Genomic DNA, 16,759 nt, shown 5'->3' with positions numbered 1-16,759 from the left:
GCGGGAAGGCGATGACCCTCTTGGTTTCCCTCTTTTCCATCAGTAGTAATCATCAAACATACTGTGTGTGTGTGTGTGTATGTGTGTTGATTTCTAAGTGATTATATTATTGCATTTGTACATTGCTGCTGTTATGTAAAAACCTCCTCATGCTATTTTGGCTGATATCCATGTTTTCATTGGAGGTGAAACGCTGTGTTAATCTGTGACTTCACTAAATTACACTGTGCGTTCGGTTTATTTCACCTTTTCAATGTCCCTTCATCTGATAACCTCTAAAATGAGATGAATTTCATTTGACTCTTTTCACTTTCACCTCCACCAAGCAACTATTTTATTATCATCCATAGTTTAATGTGAGCATTTTGCAAAGAAACAATACAAAAAAATCTGATCTTAATATATGTATATGTTGTACGGTGATAAAGTGGCCAATCAGCCTATATCTGATTGCCCTCCTAGTTTTAAAGTGTACTCTCTCTCTCTCTCTCTCTCTCTCTCGCTCTCGCTCGTGTGTGTGTGTGCGTGTGCACTCCAGGTGGAGGATCTGGAGGCCCAGCTGGGGCATCCTGCTGCCGCTCAGACTGGTAGAGAGGAGCTGAACCGCTCACTGGAGGAGCTGGAGGCCCTGCTGAGCGCCAGAGACCAGGCAAGACACCCAGTCTGCTCCACACACTCCACACTGTCCAGATCTACTGAATCTAACACCCTCACAGGAAGCTCCGTGTGGGGAGCAATACAAAATACACCAGCACATCATTCACATTTATAAAACAATTAAATCACTGAGTAATACCTGTTATTTGTAAAGCCAGGATTATGTGAGTAGAGCTAGAAAACCCAGTTTGAAAATGTGTTCAATAACTCATCTTTAATGCTTTTATTGAGACTGTTCTGGGTTAAAGTATTTAGTTTATATCTTGTCCTGAAGATAATTCATTGGTAAAATGTTTAAAAACTGAAGTGGATACGGACAAAAAAGAAGAATGTGTGACATTTATCTTGTCCTGTTGCTTCATTGCTTTGGTCGACCTAAAGAGAGGTTTTTAATGAGATAAAATCTTCAATTAGTAATCTTTTCTATTCATGCTTTAATATTCATTTTCATGGAGAAAAAGTACATTTGGTTTTTGTTTGGACCAAGTCCTTGTCCATCAGAATGCATGCTGGGTACGATCAGCCAAAAGCCATTTTTGCCTGGATAAATAAAAAGGAAATATTCATTGAAAACTGCAGCCTCATTAAAATAACCATGGCTGTCCCATCATTTTAACTATACTTCCACTCTTGGCTGCGGGATTTGTGTGAGGTGGCGGCGGCTTGTTTCCCTGGAGGCAAAACCCGCCTCTTCCTCAAAAACATCAAGGTGTCCCAAATCTCTCCACCATCCTGGTGCATGATTAATGACTCAGCGTCCTTTAGAGCCACATCCAGGTATATGGATTGAAGTATTTTGGTGTGAAACAAAAAGACGAGTGCTGCAATATTGCGATAAACCAGGATGTTGCGTGTGTGTGTGGGTATAAATTGGAGGCGGCGTGTCGTGATAACGGTTTGAAATGACTTGTGTTTGCAGGAAATTCACAATCTACAGAGCAAGAAAACAGATGTGAGCGAGCTGGAGAGGGAGAGAGAAGATGCCATGCAGAGACTGCAGGTAACTGACGAGCAGTAATGTTTCTTTACGTTTCCTAACTCGGCCCATTGCTTTCCACAACGCTGTTCTGCTACTGGTGTCTCTTATTTATCTATTCATCCTTTATTTAACCTAAAACGTCCCATCGAGATACAATATCTCTTCTTCTGGGCAGTGCTGATAGCAAAATTAATAAAAGAGTTGTGTATATAATAAATACAAGCAGGGAGAGATAACAGAAAATACCCCCGGCTAGGCCCAACTGTCCCCTTATGAAACCACATTTAAATTCACAGGATTTTGCACACGCTCATACATATCACTCCCCTAAACATGTGTGATTCTTTTTCCATCAAGATCCATGAAACATTCTCAGAGAAATCAAGTAAAATGTTGAAAAAACACCCTCAATCTCTCAAAACATTCCAAGCATGTGACTCATGAAAAGGCAGATTTGAGGCTCATACAGCCTCGATCCTTTATTTTAGGTTAGTTAACTTGTCAGTAAACTGTACATGATGGTTATATTTACATCGGATTGGTTGACAGGAATTTGAATTTGCTATTTTACAGGAAGGGACAGAGAAAATGATAAATAAGATAAAAAGAGGTCTTTCAAGCATTTTATTTTTAAGTCCTCTACTTGTGCAAACTGCTGCTGGTTTGTTTATGCATCGACTCAAAGCTTTTTCTTGCGGTAAGAAGTTTCAGTTTTGTACTTTTGCTGTCTGGCCTCTGTGCTGGTCTCCTCTGTTTGCAAAGCACTGATGCTTTACTCATAAGAGAGCCCACTGATGCTGCACTGCAAGGAGCCGGTGCAGCTCCGACCAGCAGCAGAGTCGCTACAGGTGAAGTCAGGGCTTCAAGGAGAAAACAAATTGTATTGAATTACCATGGTAATGCAGGAGGATACACCTGATCTTGCACCAGCCTGATTGGGTCCTCTGTCATTTTTAGTAGCAGTGTCAGTGGTGAATAATATATATTCATGTTTAACCTTTGTTGTCCTTGTGCTCATTCCCTAATCTATTCATTGGTTCATTTGGCCCTGAGAATAACATGAAACTGCACATTTAGATTTGCAGTATAAACACTTTGAGGCACTTTAAAGATTTTCTAAAGCAATTCTAAGGAAACTTCACACAACAAAAGACAAGTCTGCTGATCTCCTCACTTTGACTCTGTTTGATGCTTTACTTTTTCCTGATCCAAAGCTGTTGCACTGCAGCGGATGTTACTCTCTGTCCCAGTTTGAAGGAATAGTACCTGTTACAATACACATATGTACCATGTTCATGATGAACTTTAAATGTACAGTAAAAGTGTAGGCATGTAGCAATAGAAACATTTGTGTACAATTTCTCAATTGATAATTTTTGCTCATCTAAACTTATGATAGAGGAGCCATACAGACCAAAATATATATACAATAAGATTACCACTATAAGATTGTTTGTCATTTATGGACAGAAGTGGCAAAAGTAGCAGGAATTATTGTATAATCAATATTGACATTTTGACATTTGGCACTCGAGGTGTGCCTGACAGTAAAACGCATTATAATGACATAAATGAGTATTAGTTGCTCATGCTGATGTCACAAAGCAATAAAACTGTATGGATCATTCAATGTGTCTGCAGGATCTGGAGAGACGAAACACCGAGCTGGAGGACCGGGTTCAGAGCGCCGAGAACACGCTGGCCTCCAGCCAGGAGGAGCGGGAGCAGGCGGAGGGCGAGGTCCTCCGCATCATCGAGGCTCTGGACGTCAAAATCTGCGACCTGAAGGACCTGAGACAGAGCCTAGAGAAACTGGTTGACAAATAGCCTCAGTTGGGCGGTTGGGCTGCATCTCCACAGTCAGAGCCCGTCTCCTTCATGTGGCCTTGATTTGTGTTTCACTGATGTAAAAGCAGAGGAGGAATCAAAGCAATATGAATCAAAGGAGGGAGACATAAGGGCGTTTACCTTCATGGATCTGTTTTTTAGGATCAGTGCAGGAAAACACACCAATCAGAAACCTCTTACAGGTGCAGAATAATCCATCTGCACCGTGCATCATTGTCACTTCCACCTTGGAATAATTATCATAAGCATAATGAGGTTTGGTCTAATTGGCCACTGCTACTTGTTGTTCCATGTCATAATTCCCACCAGCTGCACGTCCTTCAGTCCCTCAATCCAGAAGAGCATGAAATTCTTTTTTTCATCCTCCACCGTCACTGACAACTCACTCAAAATAGGTGAGGTCCAGTAGCTCTGGAAGAACAGCGCCCCCCCTCCTCATTTTGATGTCATAGCAGCCGGATGTGAAAGGTTAAAATCTGACCTGGTGGTTAACAGAGTAAAAAGTACAGAGCAGAAGCAGAAAGACCCTTAAAGTCTTTTCAGCAGAGGTCTCATGTTGTTATGGTGATTATAGTGATGCCTCAAAATGCATGATGACTTCACAGCAATACACAGTTCTGCACAAAGCCCCTTTTAAAGGAGGATTTGGTGTTTTGCAAAGACCTTTCCAACAGGTGCCGGAGCATTTTCTACTTGCTCTTTAGTTTTTTTTTGTGTTATCTATTATTATTTAATACAAAATCTATTATGATCCGCTTCTAAATCTAATAGCATATTATTTTATCGAAGGGAGAAGCGAGAGGAGGAGCAGACTTGGGAACAATCAAAAACTAACGGCCTGTCAAACTAACAGCAGGAGCTGCATCAGGGATGGATGGTTGAAAAATAAAGTTTTATGGACAATTACATTTTATAACTCTTCTAAACATTAATACTTAATAATTCTGGACACATAGAAACCTCAGTGACTGCCCATAAAGGCTTTTTTCAGTGCAGTTTGGCAGAAGCCCATTTTCACATTAAACTAATGAGGCTCACTCGTAATATAAATCTAACGTTTCTCATGTTACTGGTGAATCTTAAAAAGTGAGAGCTAGTGTGGCAATTACAAAATAATCAAGCTATACAAGAAACACGTCCTCTTTTGTACAATAACAAGCTTAAGTTTATTTTGGCTGTGGAGATGCACCCAGCAGGAGTTTGGTTGTGGTAAGGACACATGGAGGCAAAGACCCTGAATACAGTCAGTTCCGGTTCACCATCAGCAGCCTGCACTGGACCACTGCACCAACATCAACAGAAGAGAAGCAAAAAACAACCTGCTCCCGTTGTGTTCTGAGGATCACCAGCGCAGAACCATTGTTTTTGGCTCATGTTTCATAAGGACTGCCTCTCTCTCTCACCTCTCACTCCATCATTCAGGTCCATCGATGAGTTCCTCACAGTCAAGGTGGGACATCAAGCTGCAGCTGGTAGATTGGTCCTCTCCACCGGCCTCTGACAGGTTGATGCTGGCTTTTTCCACCCTGATGCTGATGAGTTGAACCTGAGACTGCTCTTGATAATGTCTGTGCCAACTTTAATTTTGTCTACTTTGTTGTTTACAAGTTTTGTTTTTTTTTTTTTTGGTCCGTGTTCACACAAATGAATCTTGATCTACATTGTGTACTTTGTGTTTCACGACACTACAGTTTACCATTATAGTAATAATAACCCTGAGGCTTAGTGAAGCGGCAGAGCGTAGATCCTTAGAGAGCACTGCATGAGCTCTGCAGAAGCCCCCGTACCTGCCAAGTAATGTGACGCACGTTACTTAGCAGCGTGCTACCTCGAGTTAAAAAAGCACAACTGCAGTAGTTTTAGCGACTGGGTACTTAATTGACTTGTCCGTCAAGCTTTGTATGTGAACTTCTGATGCACACTATCGATCTTTGCTTCTCACCCTCTGATGAGTTATGGATTTCTTCACATGACAGTAATGTAGGTACAGTTGAGGTGCGGTTCCTCACAGCTGATGATGCAGTAGCTTCCACGATGATGACAAACATGTCCGAATGCGATCCAAGCAGGTCAGAAGACTGAATCTGTCGATGTAATAAATTTGCCGGACACCGTTGTAGCATTATTACACTGACCTGCCATTAACACCTTGTAAGGCTTCTACCATTTTCAACTGATGGTGTATTTATTATTACTCCTTCGCAGTTTCTTTGAGATTTTCTTATGTGCAGTTCCAAATGATCACCTCAGCCATTTCATCAAACCTAATGCAGTAATAATGTTAATGTTACTGCATTGATCACTTTATGGTTTTAAGACTTCATCACTTTGACAGTTACTCACTATCTGGCATTTTGGGCCTCAGCTGCTACATGCAAGTATATCACTGAATCAGCAATAAAGTTTTTTGCATAGATGCCTGTTCATTGTCGATTCAAGTAACATGTAGGTAGTAACACCTGTTCTCATTTGTTTTCTCGCACGTCTTTAAAAGATTAGAATTGATGGTTACCAGCTTTTTATCAAACATGGAGAAGACTCAGACGCTAGTGGCTCCTCAGCACCAGCTCACCGTTACTGTCAGAAACACTCAGCTTCACAGCAGCCTTATTCCAGTGTATAGTTACCACACAGCCACACCGTGAATACCTTAGAAGTTTCTGTTTAAAGAGAAAGAGGAAACGATCTCTGCCCCATATCTAGACTCAACTTCCCGCTGACCTCTGAGATGAGATTTTTCCTTTCAAGATCAATGAATGTATAAGTTAAAGTAGCGGAGAAGCACATTAGTGTTTACAGTACACTATACGATCAGGTGTGTTCTACTTTAACATTAAAACATTAGTTACGTCTTTAGTATTAGTGTCTGTACAAGTTTAAAGGACAAATCCACCTCATATTTAAGACTATTTGGGAGCAAGAATCTGGGGACATTACACTTCGTCTCCATAATGACTTTCTGGCAGAAATAACAAACCATTACACTTAAGTATAGCTCCTTGCAACTTCTAATATGGATTTGATAGCAAAAGGGTTTGGGCCTCTTATTAGGACCATAACAGAATACATGATGGTAAATAAAGGAAATCACAAGCTCAAACAGGCCACAAAACTAAATATACACTGGAATAAGGCGCTTTATAATCTGTGTTGCCAGCAGTACCAAAGATGCACCACCGTCATTCTACATCCACATTAACTGGAATAAACACTTAAGTATTTTTCTGAACTTTCATCTACTTTATTATTAAATTTAAGTTTGTTCTTTAATTGCTCAGTGTCCCACAACATCTGACCGTTCATTAAGATGCACAATACCTCAGAATACTTCACTTAGTTTCATTGAAGTACTGGTAAACTCAACTGGTGTCGACAAGGCCACGAGAATTTCAGAATTTGAGGAGAGCGGGTGTTTGTATGGATCTGACTGAGATGTGTTCCTTATATTTGTACAATTTATGTTTAAACATAAAAAAAAATCCAATGATGCAAAGTCATGCTGTGTTCTTTTTGTGATGGAAGGGCTTCTGCATTCCTAAGTGTCATTTTCCATTGTGGTGTTTAATCTTCAGACTATAATGAAAACACAGTCCGTCAGTCCTCTTGGACAGACTCAGTTCATCAGGCTTTGAGCGGCCAACGTCTATACGACAGTGGCAGGGATCCATTTGGCCTGTGGCAGCTTGGGGCGGGTAAAGCTGTTTAAATAGAGTAAGTGGCACAGGAAGCAGCTGACAAACAGCAGCAGATGATGGAAATGCCGTGGATAAAACATCATTTTAGTGTTGGGAGAGACGGTGCAGCACATTGCATTTAGATTGTGCCATTACCAGCTATATAAATGTGTTTAATAGTCTATTGTTTGAGGGACTGTTGGGACAAATGGCAGTGTTTATCTGCCAAATGGACCCGTCAATTCAGGCCGGCACAAGCAGTATGTGCTGTATTAAAGGGACAGATGGAAATAAACTGGAAATCACTCCAAAGTGATATATGCCGGGTCACATTCGGAAGCAGACACTGTTCATATCAACCAGGGACAGATCCAAGAGACAGGTTTAGTGAATTACCAGCATCTTAAAAAGTCCTCTGAACTATGTTTGCCAAACTGTTCTCATGAATATGTTTAATCTTTGTGTGGAAAACAGTGACGTGAGATTATGGCATCAGCCTCATCGTGATTCAGTCAGCGTGGTAACTTTTCTTGAAGTTCAATAACCCTGCACGGCCCCACAACCTTAATGCATACTTGAATTCAAATTGAGCCTCAAGTTTCTTCACGTCTTTCTGTGTTGAAAAAGCTCTACTGAATAATACAAGTCAGACAAAGCAGGATCATTTTCTGACATTTATTTTAACACAAACTGTCATTGAGAGCCAATTCAGCCAAATTGTCTACTTCAGCTTCTTCTTGGGGCGAAGGTTGTTGGTGTGTCCACACTTCTTCTTGCGACAGTTGACAGCACGGGGGTGCAGACGGGCATAGCATCTGTAACACAAACAGAGCAGTCAGATCAACTACAAGGAAAACCTTCATGAAGCACATTTTAAGTTAATAGTCAAACTCAGAAAAATAGGTGATTGATTTCTAGCCATTTTGGTCACTAATCTTAGTGTGAAAGAATGTTCAGATTTACACCAATTGCAACATCAGCCAACATCTAAGGACACAACAATGGAGCCTCATTGTTACGTTTCATAATTACAGCCCATGTTTAGACAAATTAACCACAAGACAATGAAATTAAATTGCTTGACTGTGCATCACAGCAGCCCTGCACACAAACACTATCTCCATGACTGGACTTACTTGCGGCAGATCATCTTGTCGCAGTTGTATTTCTGGGCCAGCTGCCTGAGTGAAGGCTCGATGATGCCACCACGCAGACGCAGAACCAGATGCAGAGTGGATTCTGGAGGACAGTTAAAAACACATTAATGCCCATTTTCAGTTCAGTCACATCCACGTAGATTTATACAACGTCCTCTGTACTTCAACATCTCACAGACACACTTGCCCAGTTCTCCTATAAGTACCATCTCTACACTTTCATTTCACATTTGAACACAATACAAAAATAAAATGATATAACTTAGTAGCACTATTATACTTGAGACTTCTAGGTGACTCCTGTGTTAATTTACTTGATCCCTTTCCCATTCAAACTTTACTTTTTAGTAAGAAACAAATCAATGGTTTTAGTACAACAGACACACTGGGCACATCTGGCCTCGTCCTAGTTACCTTTCTGGATGTTGTAGTCTGACAGTGTGCGTCCATCCTCCAGCTGTTTGCCGGCGAAGATCAGACGCTGCTGATCAGGGGGAATTCCTGCAAACAATCAAAACGACAGATCAACCAACAGGCATCCACATTTAACACATGTGCAACGGTCAACACTGAAAAGACTGACTCTGACATATCACATTACTCCTGCCAACAGACTTGACTACTTTAAAAATCACAGCATCTGTCAAAATCCCTCAAGGGAACATTATGGCCTGAGTAGAGGACCAGATTCCTGTCTCCTATCAAACCTATTGAACTCTTAACTGTTCAAACTAGACGCTGCTCAGTAAAACAGTAACTCTGAAGCTAAGTGGGACAAATGGAAGTTTCCCCAGTTAACGTGATCTACCCAGACTCGGACGTGACTCACCTTCCTTGTCCTGGATCTTAGCCTTGACATTCTCGATAGTGTCGCTGGGCTCAACCTCGAGGGTGATGGTCTTCCCCGTCAACGTCTTCACGAAGATCTGCATGTTTGCAGGCTGGAAGAGGAGACAAGTGACGTTAGCTCCGAGGAGAAGCTAACTAGCTAGCGCTGAAAGCAGACTTTAAAAAGAGGGCAACGACATAAAGGCCAGTCCCTGAGCGGATGTGTAACAGTAATGTGGAGTCACAAGTTTGTTTTTTAAATCGTAAACAGTTGATAATACTGATAGTAAAGTTGTGTGTAGAAAGCTAAGGCGGAGACTATGCTAGGTGCTAGCTGTTAGCCGTTAGCCGCACACTGGAGTCGGTGCGGGGCCTCGCCACATGCGGGACGTTAGCGTGGCAAGTCGGTCGGTTTTCTCTATTTTCTGCCTCTGAACCGACTCAGTCACCTTCGATACCCGATGACCGGTGATACACGACGGACAATACTTAGTTTTAACCACATTCCACCGCTCGGAGATCGGTGAAACTCGACAGAATGTGCAGAACGGAACGAGCACTCACCCGGCCGCTAGCTGAGCCTCAACGAAAAGAGAGCGGAAACTGTGAGGCGCTGAAACACGTCACTTCCCTTCTGCAAGTTTCCTTTATGTTCATAACACGTTTTAAAAAGTTGATTCTTCACTTTCTTATTGAAAAAGGATTTTACCTACAAAACCATCTAATAACATGTATATCTGTAAATGTGTAATGACTTTAAATGTCATCTAATTTTGATTTAGTCTCACAACCAGGAAATAACATCCACAGTAATTCATAATTATAATTATTATGATTAATATCAGCTTGAATTATTATTTCACAGATTAACATAGTTCATACAAAATATAACCAAATAAAATAAAACAAATTAATCCTGATCTATTATTATACATTAAAAGGGACATTTTCAGGTATATATATATCAGTATATAAATCAATTTTAATTAGAAACAGCATGTAGCTGCAACATTAAAATAATACACTAATGATTATAATTCAATAATATACTACAAATTATTTGAAATGGGCCATTCTGTATAATAAGTACTTTTACATTTGGAAGTTTAGCCTTTTAGCATACTCAATTAAAGTGCCTTTGAGTTTCATTTATTTGAAAGAGGAAATTAACATATGTTTGGATCTGATGATCCTGGGCAGGAGAGAGAAAGACCTTAACAATACCTGCGATGTCATATAATTATCACTATTGGTGACTTTAGAAGAAATTTACAGAAGCAAATAGACAAAATGTAGTTTAATAAAACCTGAATCTATAATTTGCGTCTATTTATATGAGACAAACGGTAAAGGAATTACTACTGCACGAGAAAGAACGTTACAGCAAATGTATGAGAGGAACCACACACTTTTGTAAATCAAGTAGAAGGTACATGAAGCTGCAGTCTGTTTTTCCACCACAATTTTATTCCACAAATAGACCAAGGAGGGCGACAGAGAGCAGTGTGACTCACTCACAGCTCAGTGGAGCCCGATTAGAAAACACACACTGTAATCACTGAGTCACATTCTGATTTGTGTGCACCTAAGATGATGAGTTTTACAGACACACATCTCTGTGCTGAACACAACTGTTTCATAATGACTGACACCTTGTCAAAAGTGACACGAACCCACACATGTGCAATGAGAACTGTGTTTTTTTACTTGAATTTTAAATGAAAGTACAATTTTAACTTGATATACTGTGCATGCACTCCAATATGTTATGTCTAGCCAAAGCCTTCATGAGGTTTCACATGTAGTTTGTAGCCCAACTTCTTTTTTATTTGACAGCAACCAACTAAAATGCTTCCAATATACTTGTCTTGGCAACATGATGGGTCAGAATCATGCTTCTCTGCAAGTTGATATTGTAAAATTATCTAAGGTAGAGCTGAATTATTCATTAGACTCTTGGAAAAGGGAAGTTTGTCCACTCAAGGACAACAAGCAACAACTGTCTCATTATCAATTGATCTTATCATTATCTTTGTTCATTAATATTAGTTGTTTGATCTATTAAACTTTAGAAAATAGTGCAAAATTAACACCATAATGTCTTAGAACCCAAATGGTCAAATGTTGAACATGTTACAATTCCTAAACCCCCAAAATATTCACATTATACAGATTATTATACAGATTATAACTTGTACCAGTCCTGCTTTTCTAACACATGCAAAGCCACATAGAATGAAGCCCAGTTGCATTTGCTCCTCCATGACTAACCTGTCTTTTTTTCCCTTCCTGGTAAGTATTACTACCTAAGAGTGAGCAGGAGGTTTTGTGTTTCCTTGTTGTGGAATCAAATGGTACAAATGAATAGTTATGTGTGTCCACTCACTGGATTTGGCATAGTAACAGGACACCGTGCATTTGTTTCTCTGCACGAGCAGCAACAGTATCAATATCATCATGTTCCACAGCACAGAGGTTTCCATGGTGAGGCATTGTGCTTCAGACGAAGGTGGCTCACTTCACCAAAGAGTCGCCTCAACGTAATGGAAGACACCGGTGGAATCAAACATGACAGCAGTGGTGAAAACACAGAGTCCAGCCCGTCCTGTTGAGTTCCTCCTGCCGACCAACATCTCGGACCATTCACATGCAAATTCAACTCAGTTTCAGGGTGACTTCCTGCCTTGGTCTTCCACAAGAGCAGAACGTGTTCTGTATGTGACAGAGGCGATGGCTTCCTACCAGTGTCACCCATTGCCACAGATGACCCGCACACCACAAATGACCAGGCTTCGCACCAACTTCGAGATGCAAACAGACCCAGAGGAAGTTGCTTTCCTCACCACCTACTCCCAGAAGTTTCAGGCTTGGCCCTTCCAGGTCCCTCCCACACCCATCAGACCAACACAGGCCGTCAAGAACAACCAGCATGTGGAAAAGCTTCCAGAAAGCACCAACAGATCCACTTTCACGCCACACCACAGTCCCTCTATTGTAAAAGCCACTGCAAAACATCTGGGTGAGTGACTTTAATTTCATTCTTTCACTGTATTTTCTCAGTAAAACAATAAACTCAAATTATGGATTATGTTTGTTTGATATGAACATTCATTCATTTGGTTAGGAATTAACCCTTAAGAAGTTGTTAAACATTCAAACCTAAACATTGTTGCCTTGTAATAAATAACAGTGAAGGAATCTGAGGGAGGCTATGAATCCTGCAGAAACGATTGTCCCATAACATTTTTCAATGTAAGAATGATGTGCTTCTTGAAGACGGCTTCCCCACAATAAAAGGGGATGAGCGCCATCGCAGCTTCGTCTCGCATTACAACGACACCTTCCAGGGAGCCTGGAGCAGAGCTGCTCAACCTGTGGACCAGGTAACAGCAGCAGCAACTTTTGACCATGAGGCATCGTGATAAATCAACCTGAACACCACATGGCTGATTATTTCATTCAAACACAGATAACTCTAATCCCTAAATATTGTACCTAGAGTCCAAAGGTACTAAGCAGTGTTGAACAGCAACAAAGTACATTTACTCAAGAGATGCACCAAGTGTAAAATCATTACCTAACTTAAGCGTTTCCATGTTCATTCTTTTGACTTACTTACTTTGACTATTAAGATTTTACATTCAACCGATGATACGCCATAATTGTTCATAGGTATAAAAAACCAACAGTATTTGAAATAGGGAGGATGACATCACCAAAGATGCCTTAAACACTGAAATGCCTCTTATTATTTAATAAACACCCTCAACACTGACAGGGTCAAAAATAAGTCCAAAATAAAAACAAATGAGACATGAAACATTTAATAAAAATGGAGAACAAAAACAACACGAGACATTTATTAAAAAAGAATTGACAAAAAGTGGATTCAGTGATTCTCTTTCACTCTTTAACCATAGGCTAGTTAAAAGCTTAGAAAAAGTGGGTGGGTTCACTGAAAGCAACATTGATTTAGTTAATTCTAGGTATTGTGAGGAGACCTAGTGACTATTAAGTACTTATATTTGATAATAATTTTGTACTTTTATATTTACTTGTAATTGAGTATGCTTTACACTGCTGTGGCCTACTATTAGGCTACTAGGTGATAGTAAAAGGTCTGATTGTCTAAAGCATTGTTTTACTTATATTCCTGAGAAAGTACATAGAACTTTTTATCCCAAAATAATTTATACTTCTACTGGTTCAGTCATGGTACATTTAAGGAACATTCTTAAACTGGTTTGATAACAGGTTTAAAAAACAAACAAACAAAAATGAAACCTAAGTTTGAAAGTGTTTATACACTGTCCCAGAGAATCTCATTATGAACATACACTTTGACCCGGAGCACCTGCACTGTCAACTTTAAGTCGACACTAGAGTGACAATTAGTGTTATCAGCTCAAGACTGTGACAGCCACTGATTTTGTCACGTCTTTCTTCAGCACTCCTCCTCAGTGATTATCGGTGACCCTGTGACGACTGTGGAGAGAGAAACAACCCACAGTGCGTCATTCAGCCGGCCCACAGCCTGCAGGTCCGCAGCTTTTCTGCTCCGCTGATAAAACTCCATCCACGTGACTCAGTTTTCTTTTACAGAAAAGCATGCAAGGCTTGGTGTCTCTGGTTGTGGATCTGTCTCGGTTACAAACTGACATTTTAGTCATTCAAAGGCTTCAATAACTTAAATTGTAAAGTAGCCTAAAATCAGGTGTTGAATTTATCCCCATGCAAATGCAATAAAAGCCCTATCTGTGTTTTTGATACAGGCCACGAGTGGTCAAAGAGCATTTGAAGATCAACCTTGGAAATTTCTCAAAGAACCCTTGGTCCTCTACTTCCAAAGAAACTTATTGTCCTCACAAGCTGGGTGAGTGTTTTCTGCAGCTCTTACTAAAAGTGCAGCTTTGATGCTTAATGTCCCATGGTGAAGATTAATTTGTCGAGCCATGAATAAAATTAATAGCTGCTTCGGGTCTCCAGGAATGTAAAACCATCATTACACAAATTACCTCATGTTTCTTTTGCACTGCTTATATTTGATGAAACTGTATTGAGCTGATATTGTTTAGTGTATTGATTGAGCTGCACATTTACTTATATTCCATTTGACACTTGTGTTCTCCCTTAGAAAAACGTACAGTTTCTTGCAGGGTTTAACCTGAATGACCTTGATTGCTGTGTGTCACTGTATAATGCACATATTTCTATTTCCTTATCTCTTACTTTTATTTACAACCAATCAGACCAAGACATTATTATAGTTAAAAAATACACTTTTATTTGCTCAGGCGGTCCAGTTGTGCTGACAAGGAGAAACAAAACCTCCAGTTCCTTACCCAGTGGAGACACTGATACGAGTCGCAACAGAGAGAGAATGTCGCTCACCACTAACAGAGTGTCCTTCTCTGATGTGAGACAACAGATTTATCTGTTTTATTTGTTTTTGTGCTGGTAAATAATGTATAAATCATAAAGTGGACATTTTTCTCTTTAGATTTTTAGTTGGTGTGCCACATAGACTGTATGTAAAGATGGAGGATGCATTTACTCCCTCCCACTATCCAGAAATGATGCCATCTTGTGCCGATATCATTTTGTCTGCCCAGTAGCAATCTGGGATGCAGCCATGGTATCAAGGTCCCATCGATACGTGTCCTTTGTCCTTTCACAAGTCAGCTGTTTTCATGGCATCAGATAATAAAAACAAACTTACTGGAAAAATGAGCACTAAGAACTACCTACAATGACAGAAACAATCTTTGACGCGTATTTCGAATTTGTAGTTTGTCCCATGTCCCATTTTCTAACATGGAAGAGGAGCGATTTATGACCTAAATCATAAGCCATCTTCCATCGTCCTTCTTTATATACAGTCAGTGGTACGGCAGTAAACCATATAAGTGATTTCTGATCTTGCTGACTGTGTTACTCTTTCAAGCCGACCCCTCCACAGCCTCCAGTGTATGTGCATGGGTCTGACCTGATGACCAAAAGCAATGTACAGTTCAGCCCAGCGCTTACATCAGGCCTGTACTACACAACCACAGCAAAGCATCACTACGGCAGAAAACAGGTAGAGCCGGCCCGGCCAGCCATCCAGTTCCGGAGCAACATACTGACTGGGCCAGGTGATGGATTGTGCGATTGGTCCTGTTGTGTGTATACAGGGAGGTACGTGTAGATATTGAATGTGTGTAATCTGTTTGGTAGAGCCTGGGCCAAACCTCAGCACCACCCAGGCTGACTTTCTCCCTCTGAGGGCCTGTAAACAGACACCTTGTCTGTTACTGCAGCAGGTGAGAGATGACTAAATAAACTCAAACATATTAAATTCTCCGCTCTGTGTAACAGTTGTAATCAGAGATGCAATCGTTGTCGTCGTGGTAATAATGTCATTGTACTGTCTATTTTTGTCTTTTCTCACAGCAATATTTATACACTAATGATATAATTTTTGTTGTCTGTTAATCAAATAGAGTCACATCAGGTTTCCACTGGCTGAGCCCCACTTCAGCACCACCCACAGTGAAGACTACACATTCAAACCTCTGATCGTGCAGCAGCCAGGCTGCAGCCACTTCCTCTCTCATATTGTCATGAAGTGACTGGCTCCTGTGTTCTTGCTCCTGACAGAAGATATTAAACCAAAGTTCATTTTTTAATTTGCGATTTTGTAGAAAATGCTGCTGAGATGTTATTTTGTGTTCACAGTAAGACACTAGAAAGAGCAGACACAGTATCATACTTTTTAATGCCTCTTAATGATTGTAGTACACAGTGAAACACCAATACATTACACATGCAGCTTTATCTCATCTAACATTAATCAATGCTACAAAGGCTAAGTAGTGAATTTTATATTCAAATATATTGTTCTCTCGCCATAAATTAGTCATTATTGTGCAGCTTTGGTTAAATTGAGCTTTTTCATGGGACTGGTTGCAGGAAATTTAGATGTAAATGAAAATTCTTTTATGAGTACGTGAGAAAAATATATATTAAAAGTCGAAGGGCGCTAACCTCTGCAAAGCCTGAGCCTGTGTTGGGACATGACTTTTTTGGGTTGTGCATGATTTAAAAAACGTCTTGATCTCCTGGAGTTTACAGATGAGCTTTGGTGTTGTTCTAAATTATTCACATGTGGATCCGGAGTCTTAAAATCCATCTTAGAATAAACCATTAGGTTTCCATGTTTAAGTTAAATGCTCATAATATTCCTAAAGGGTGATACATTAACAAAACCTTTACCCAGAACAGTACAGGAGCAATCGGAGTGTGAAATATTGCAGCAGTGTGGTAGTGCAGCTTTAGCAGTGAGGTGGTTTAAAAATAAACTTCAGCACGGCCTGTCATATTTAGACCAGGGGCAGGGGGGGTGGGGGGGCATGCCTTCAACTCCACTGTCCTACTTCTACTCTGTTTACACTGTCCTGGTCCTCATCCCCTCCTTCAAGCATGATTGACTGCAAAACTTTGTAAAAAACAATCTATGTTGTAGCAATAACACAGCCATGACACCGAGATGCAGGTTCTGCTGATAAAAAAAAAGTTGGCAGGCGAGCTGATGTAAATAAAACTGCAAGTGGAGTTCATAAACCCGGTCGGACAGC

The 16,759-nt window shown here is 40.4% G+C and overlaps 3 protein-coding genes across 4 annotated transcripts in view; 2 read left to right on the top strand and 1 right to left on the bottom strand.

Moving 5' to 3' along the window:
- The window catches only part of LOC118120731 (homer protein homolog 3), a 42,141-nt gene extending 35,168 nt beyond the window's left edge, over window positions 1-6,973 (top strand). For both annotated transcript variants that reach the window (XM_035175957.2, XM_035175956.2), the window contains 3 exons: window positions 539-649; window positions 1,577-1,657; window positions 3,278-6,973. In XM_035175957.2, coding sequence (XP_035031848.1) covers window positions 539-649; window positions 1,577-1,657; window positions 3,278-3,463 — 378 coding nt within the window. In that variant the 3' untranslated portion in view covers window positions 3,464-6,973. The remainder of the gene's footprint in view (window positions 1-538; window positions 650-1,576; window positions 1,658-3,277) is intronic.
- Window positions 6,974-7,819: 846 nt separating this feature from the next.
- uba52 (ubiquitin A-52 residue ribosomal protein fusion product 1) lies at window positions 7,820-9,784 on the bottom strand. The gene is made up of 5 exons (XM_035175958.2): window positions 9,708-9,784; window positions 9,145-9,256; window positions 8,730-8,816; window positions 8,295-8,397; window positions 7,820-7,973 (listed from the first exon to the last, which is right to left on the bottom strand). Exons 2-5 carry the CDS (start codon window positions 9,245-9,247, stop codon window positions 7,880-7,882), a joined length of 387 nt encoding a protein of 128 aa, XP_035031849.1. The 5' UTR covers window positions 9,248-9,256; window positions 9,708-9,784; the 3' UTR covers window positions 7,820-7,879.
- Window positions 9,785-11,638: 1,854 nt separating this feature from the next.
- On the top strand, window positions 11,639-15,754 carry LOC118121257. Its single transcript, XM_035177009.2, has 8 exons — window positions 11,639-12,162; window positions 12,420-12,526; window positions 13,592-13,683; window positions 13,916-14,016; window positions 14,438-14,559; window positions 15,088-15,277; window positions 15,360-15,445; window positions 15,626-15,754. The coding sequence occupies exons 1-8, from the start codon at window positions 11,712-11,714 to the stop codon at window positions 15,752-15,754; spliced, it is 1,278 nt and encodes a 425-aa protein (XP_035032900.1). The 5' UTR covers window positions 11,639-11,711.
- Window positions 15,755-16,759: the final 1,005 nt, after the last annotated feature.

The sequence above is a fragment of the Hippoglossus stenolepis genome, chromosome 14 (assembly GCF_022539355.2).
Source record: "Hippoglossus stenolepis isolate QCI-W04-F060 chromosome 14, HSTE1.2, whole genome shotgun sequence".
Lineage (NCBI taxonomy): Eukaryota > Metazoa > Chordata > Actinopteri > Pleuronectiformes > Pleuronectidae > Hippoglossus > Hippoglossus stenolepis.
The sequence above is the reverse complement of the archived record's forward strand: the minus strand, read 5'-3'. Positions and strand labels throughout refer to the sequence as shown.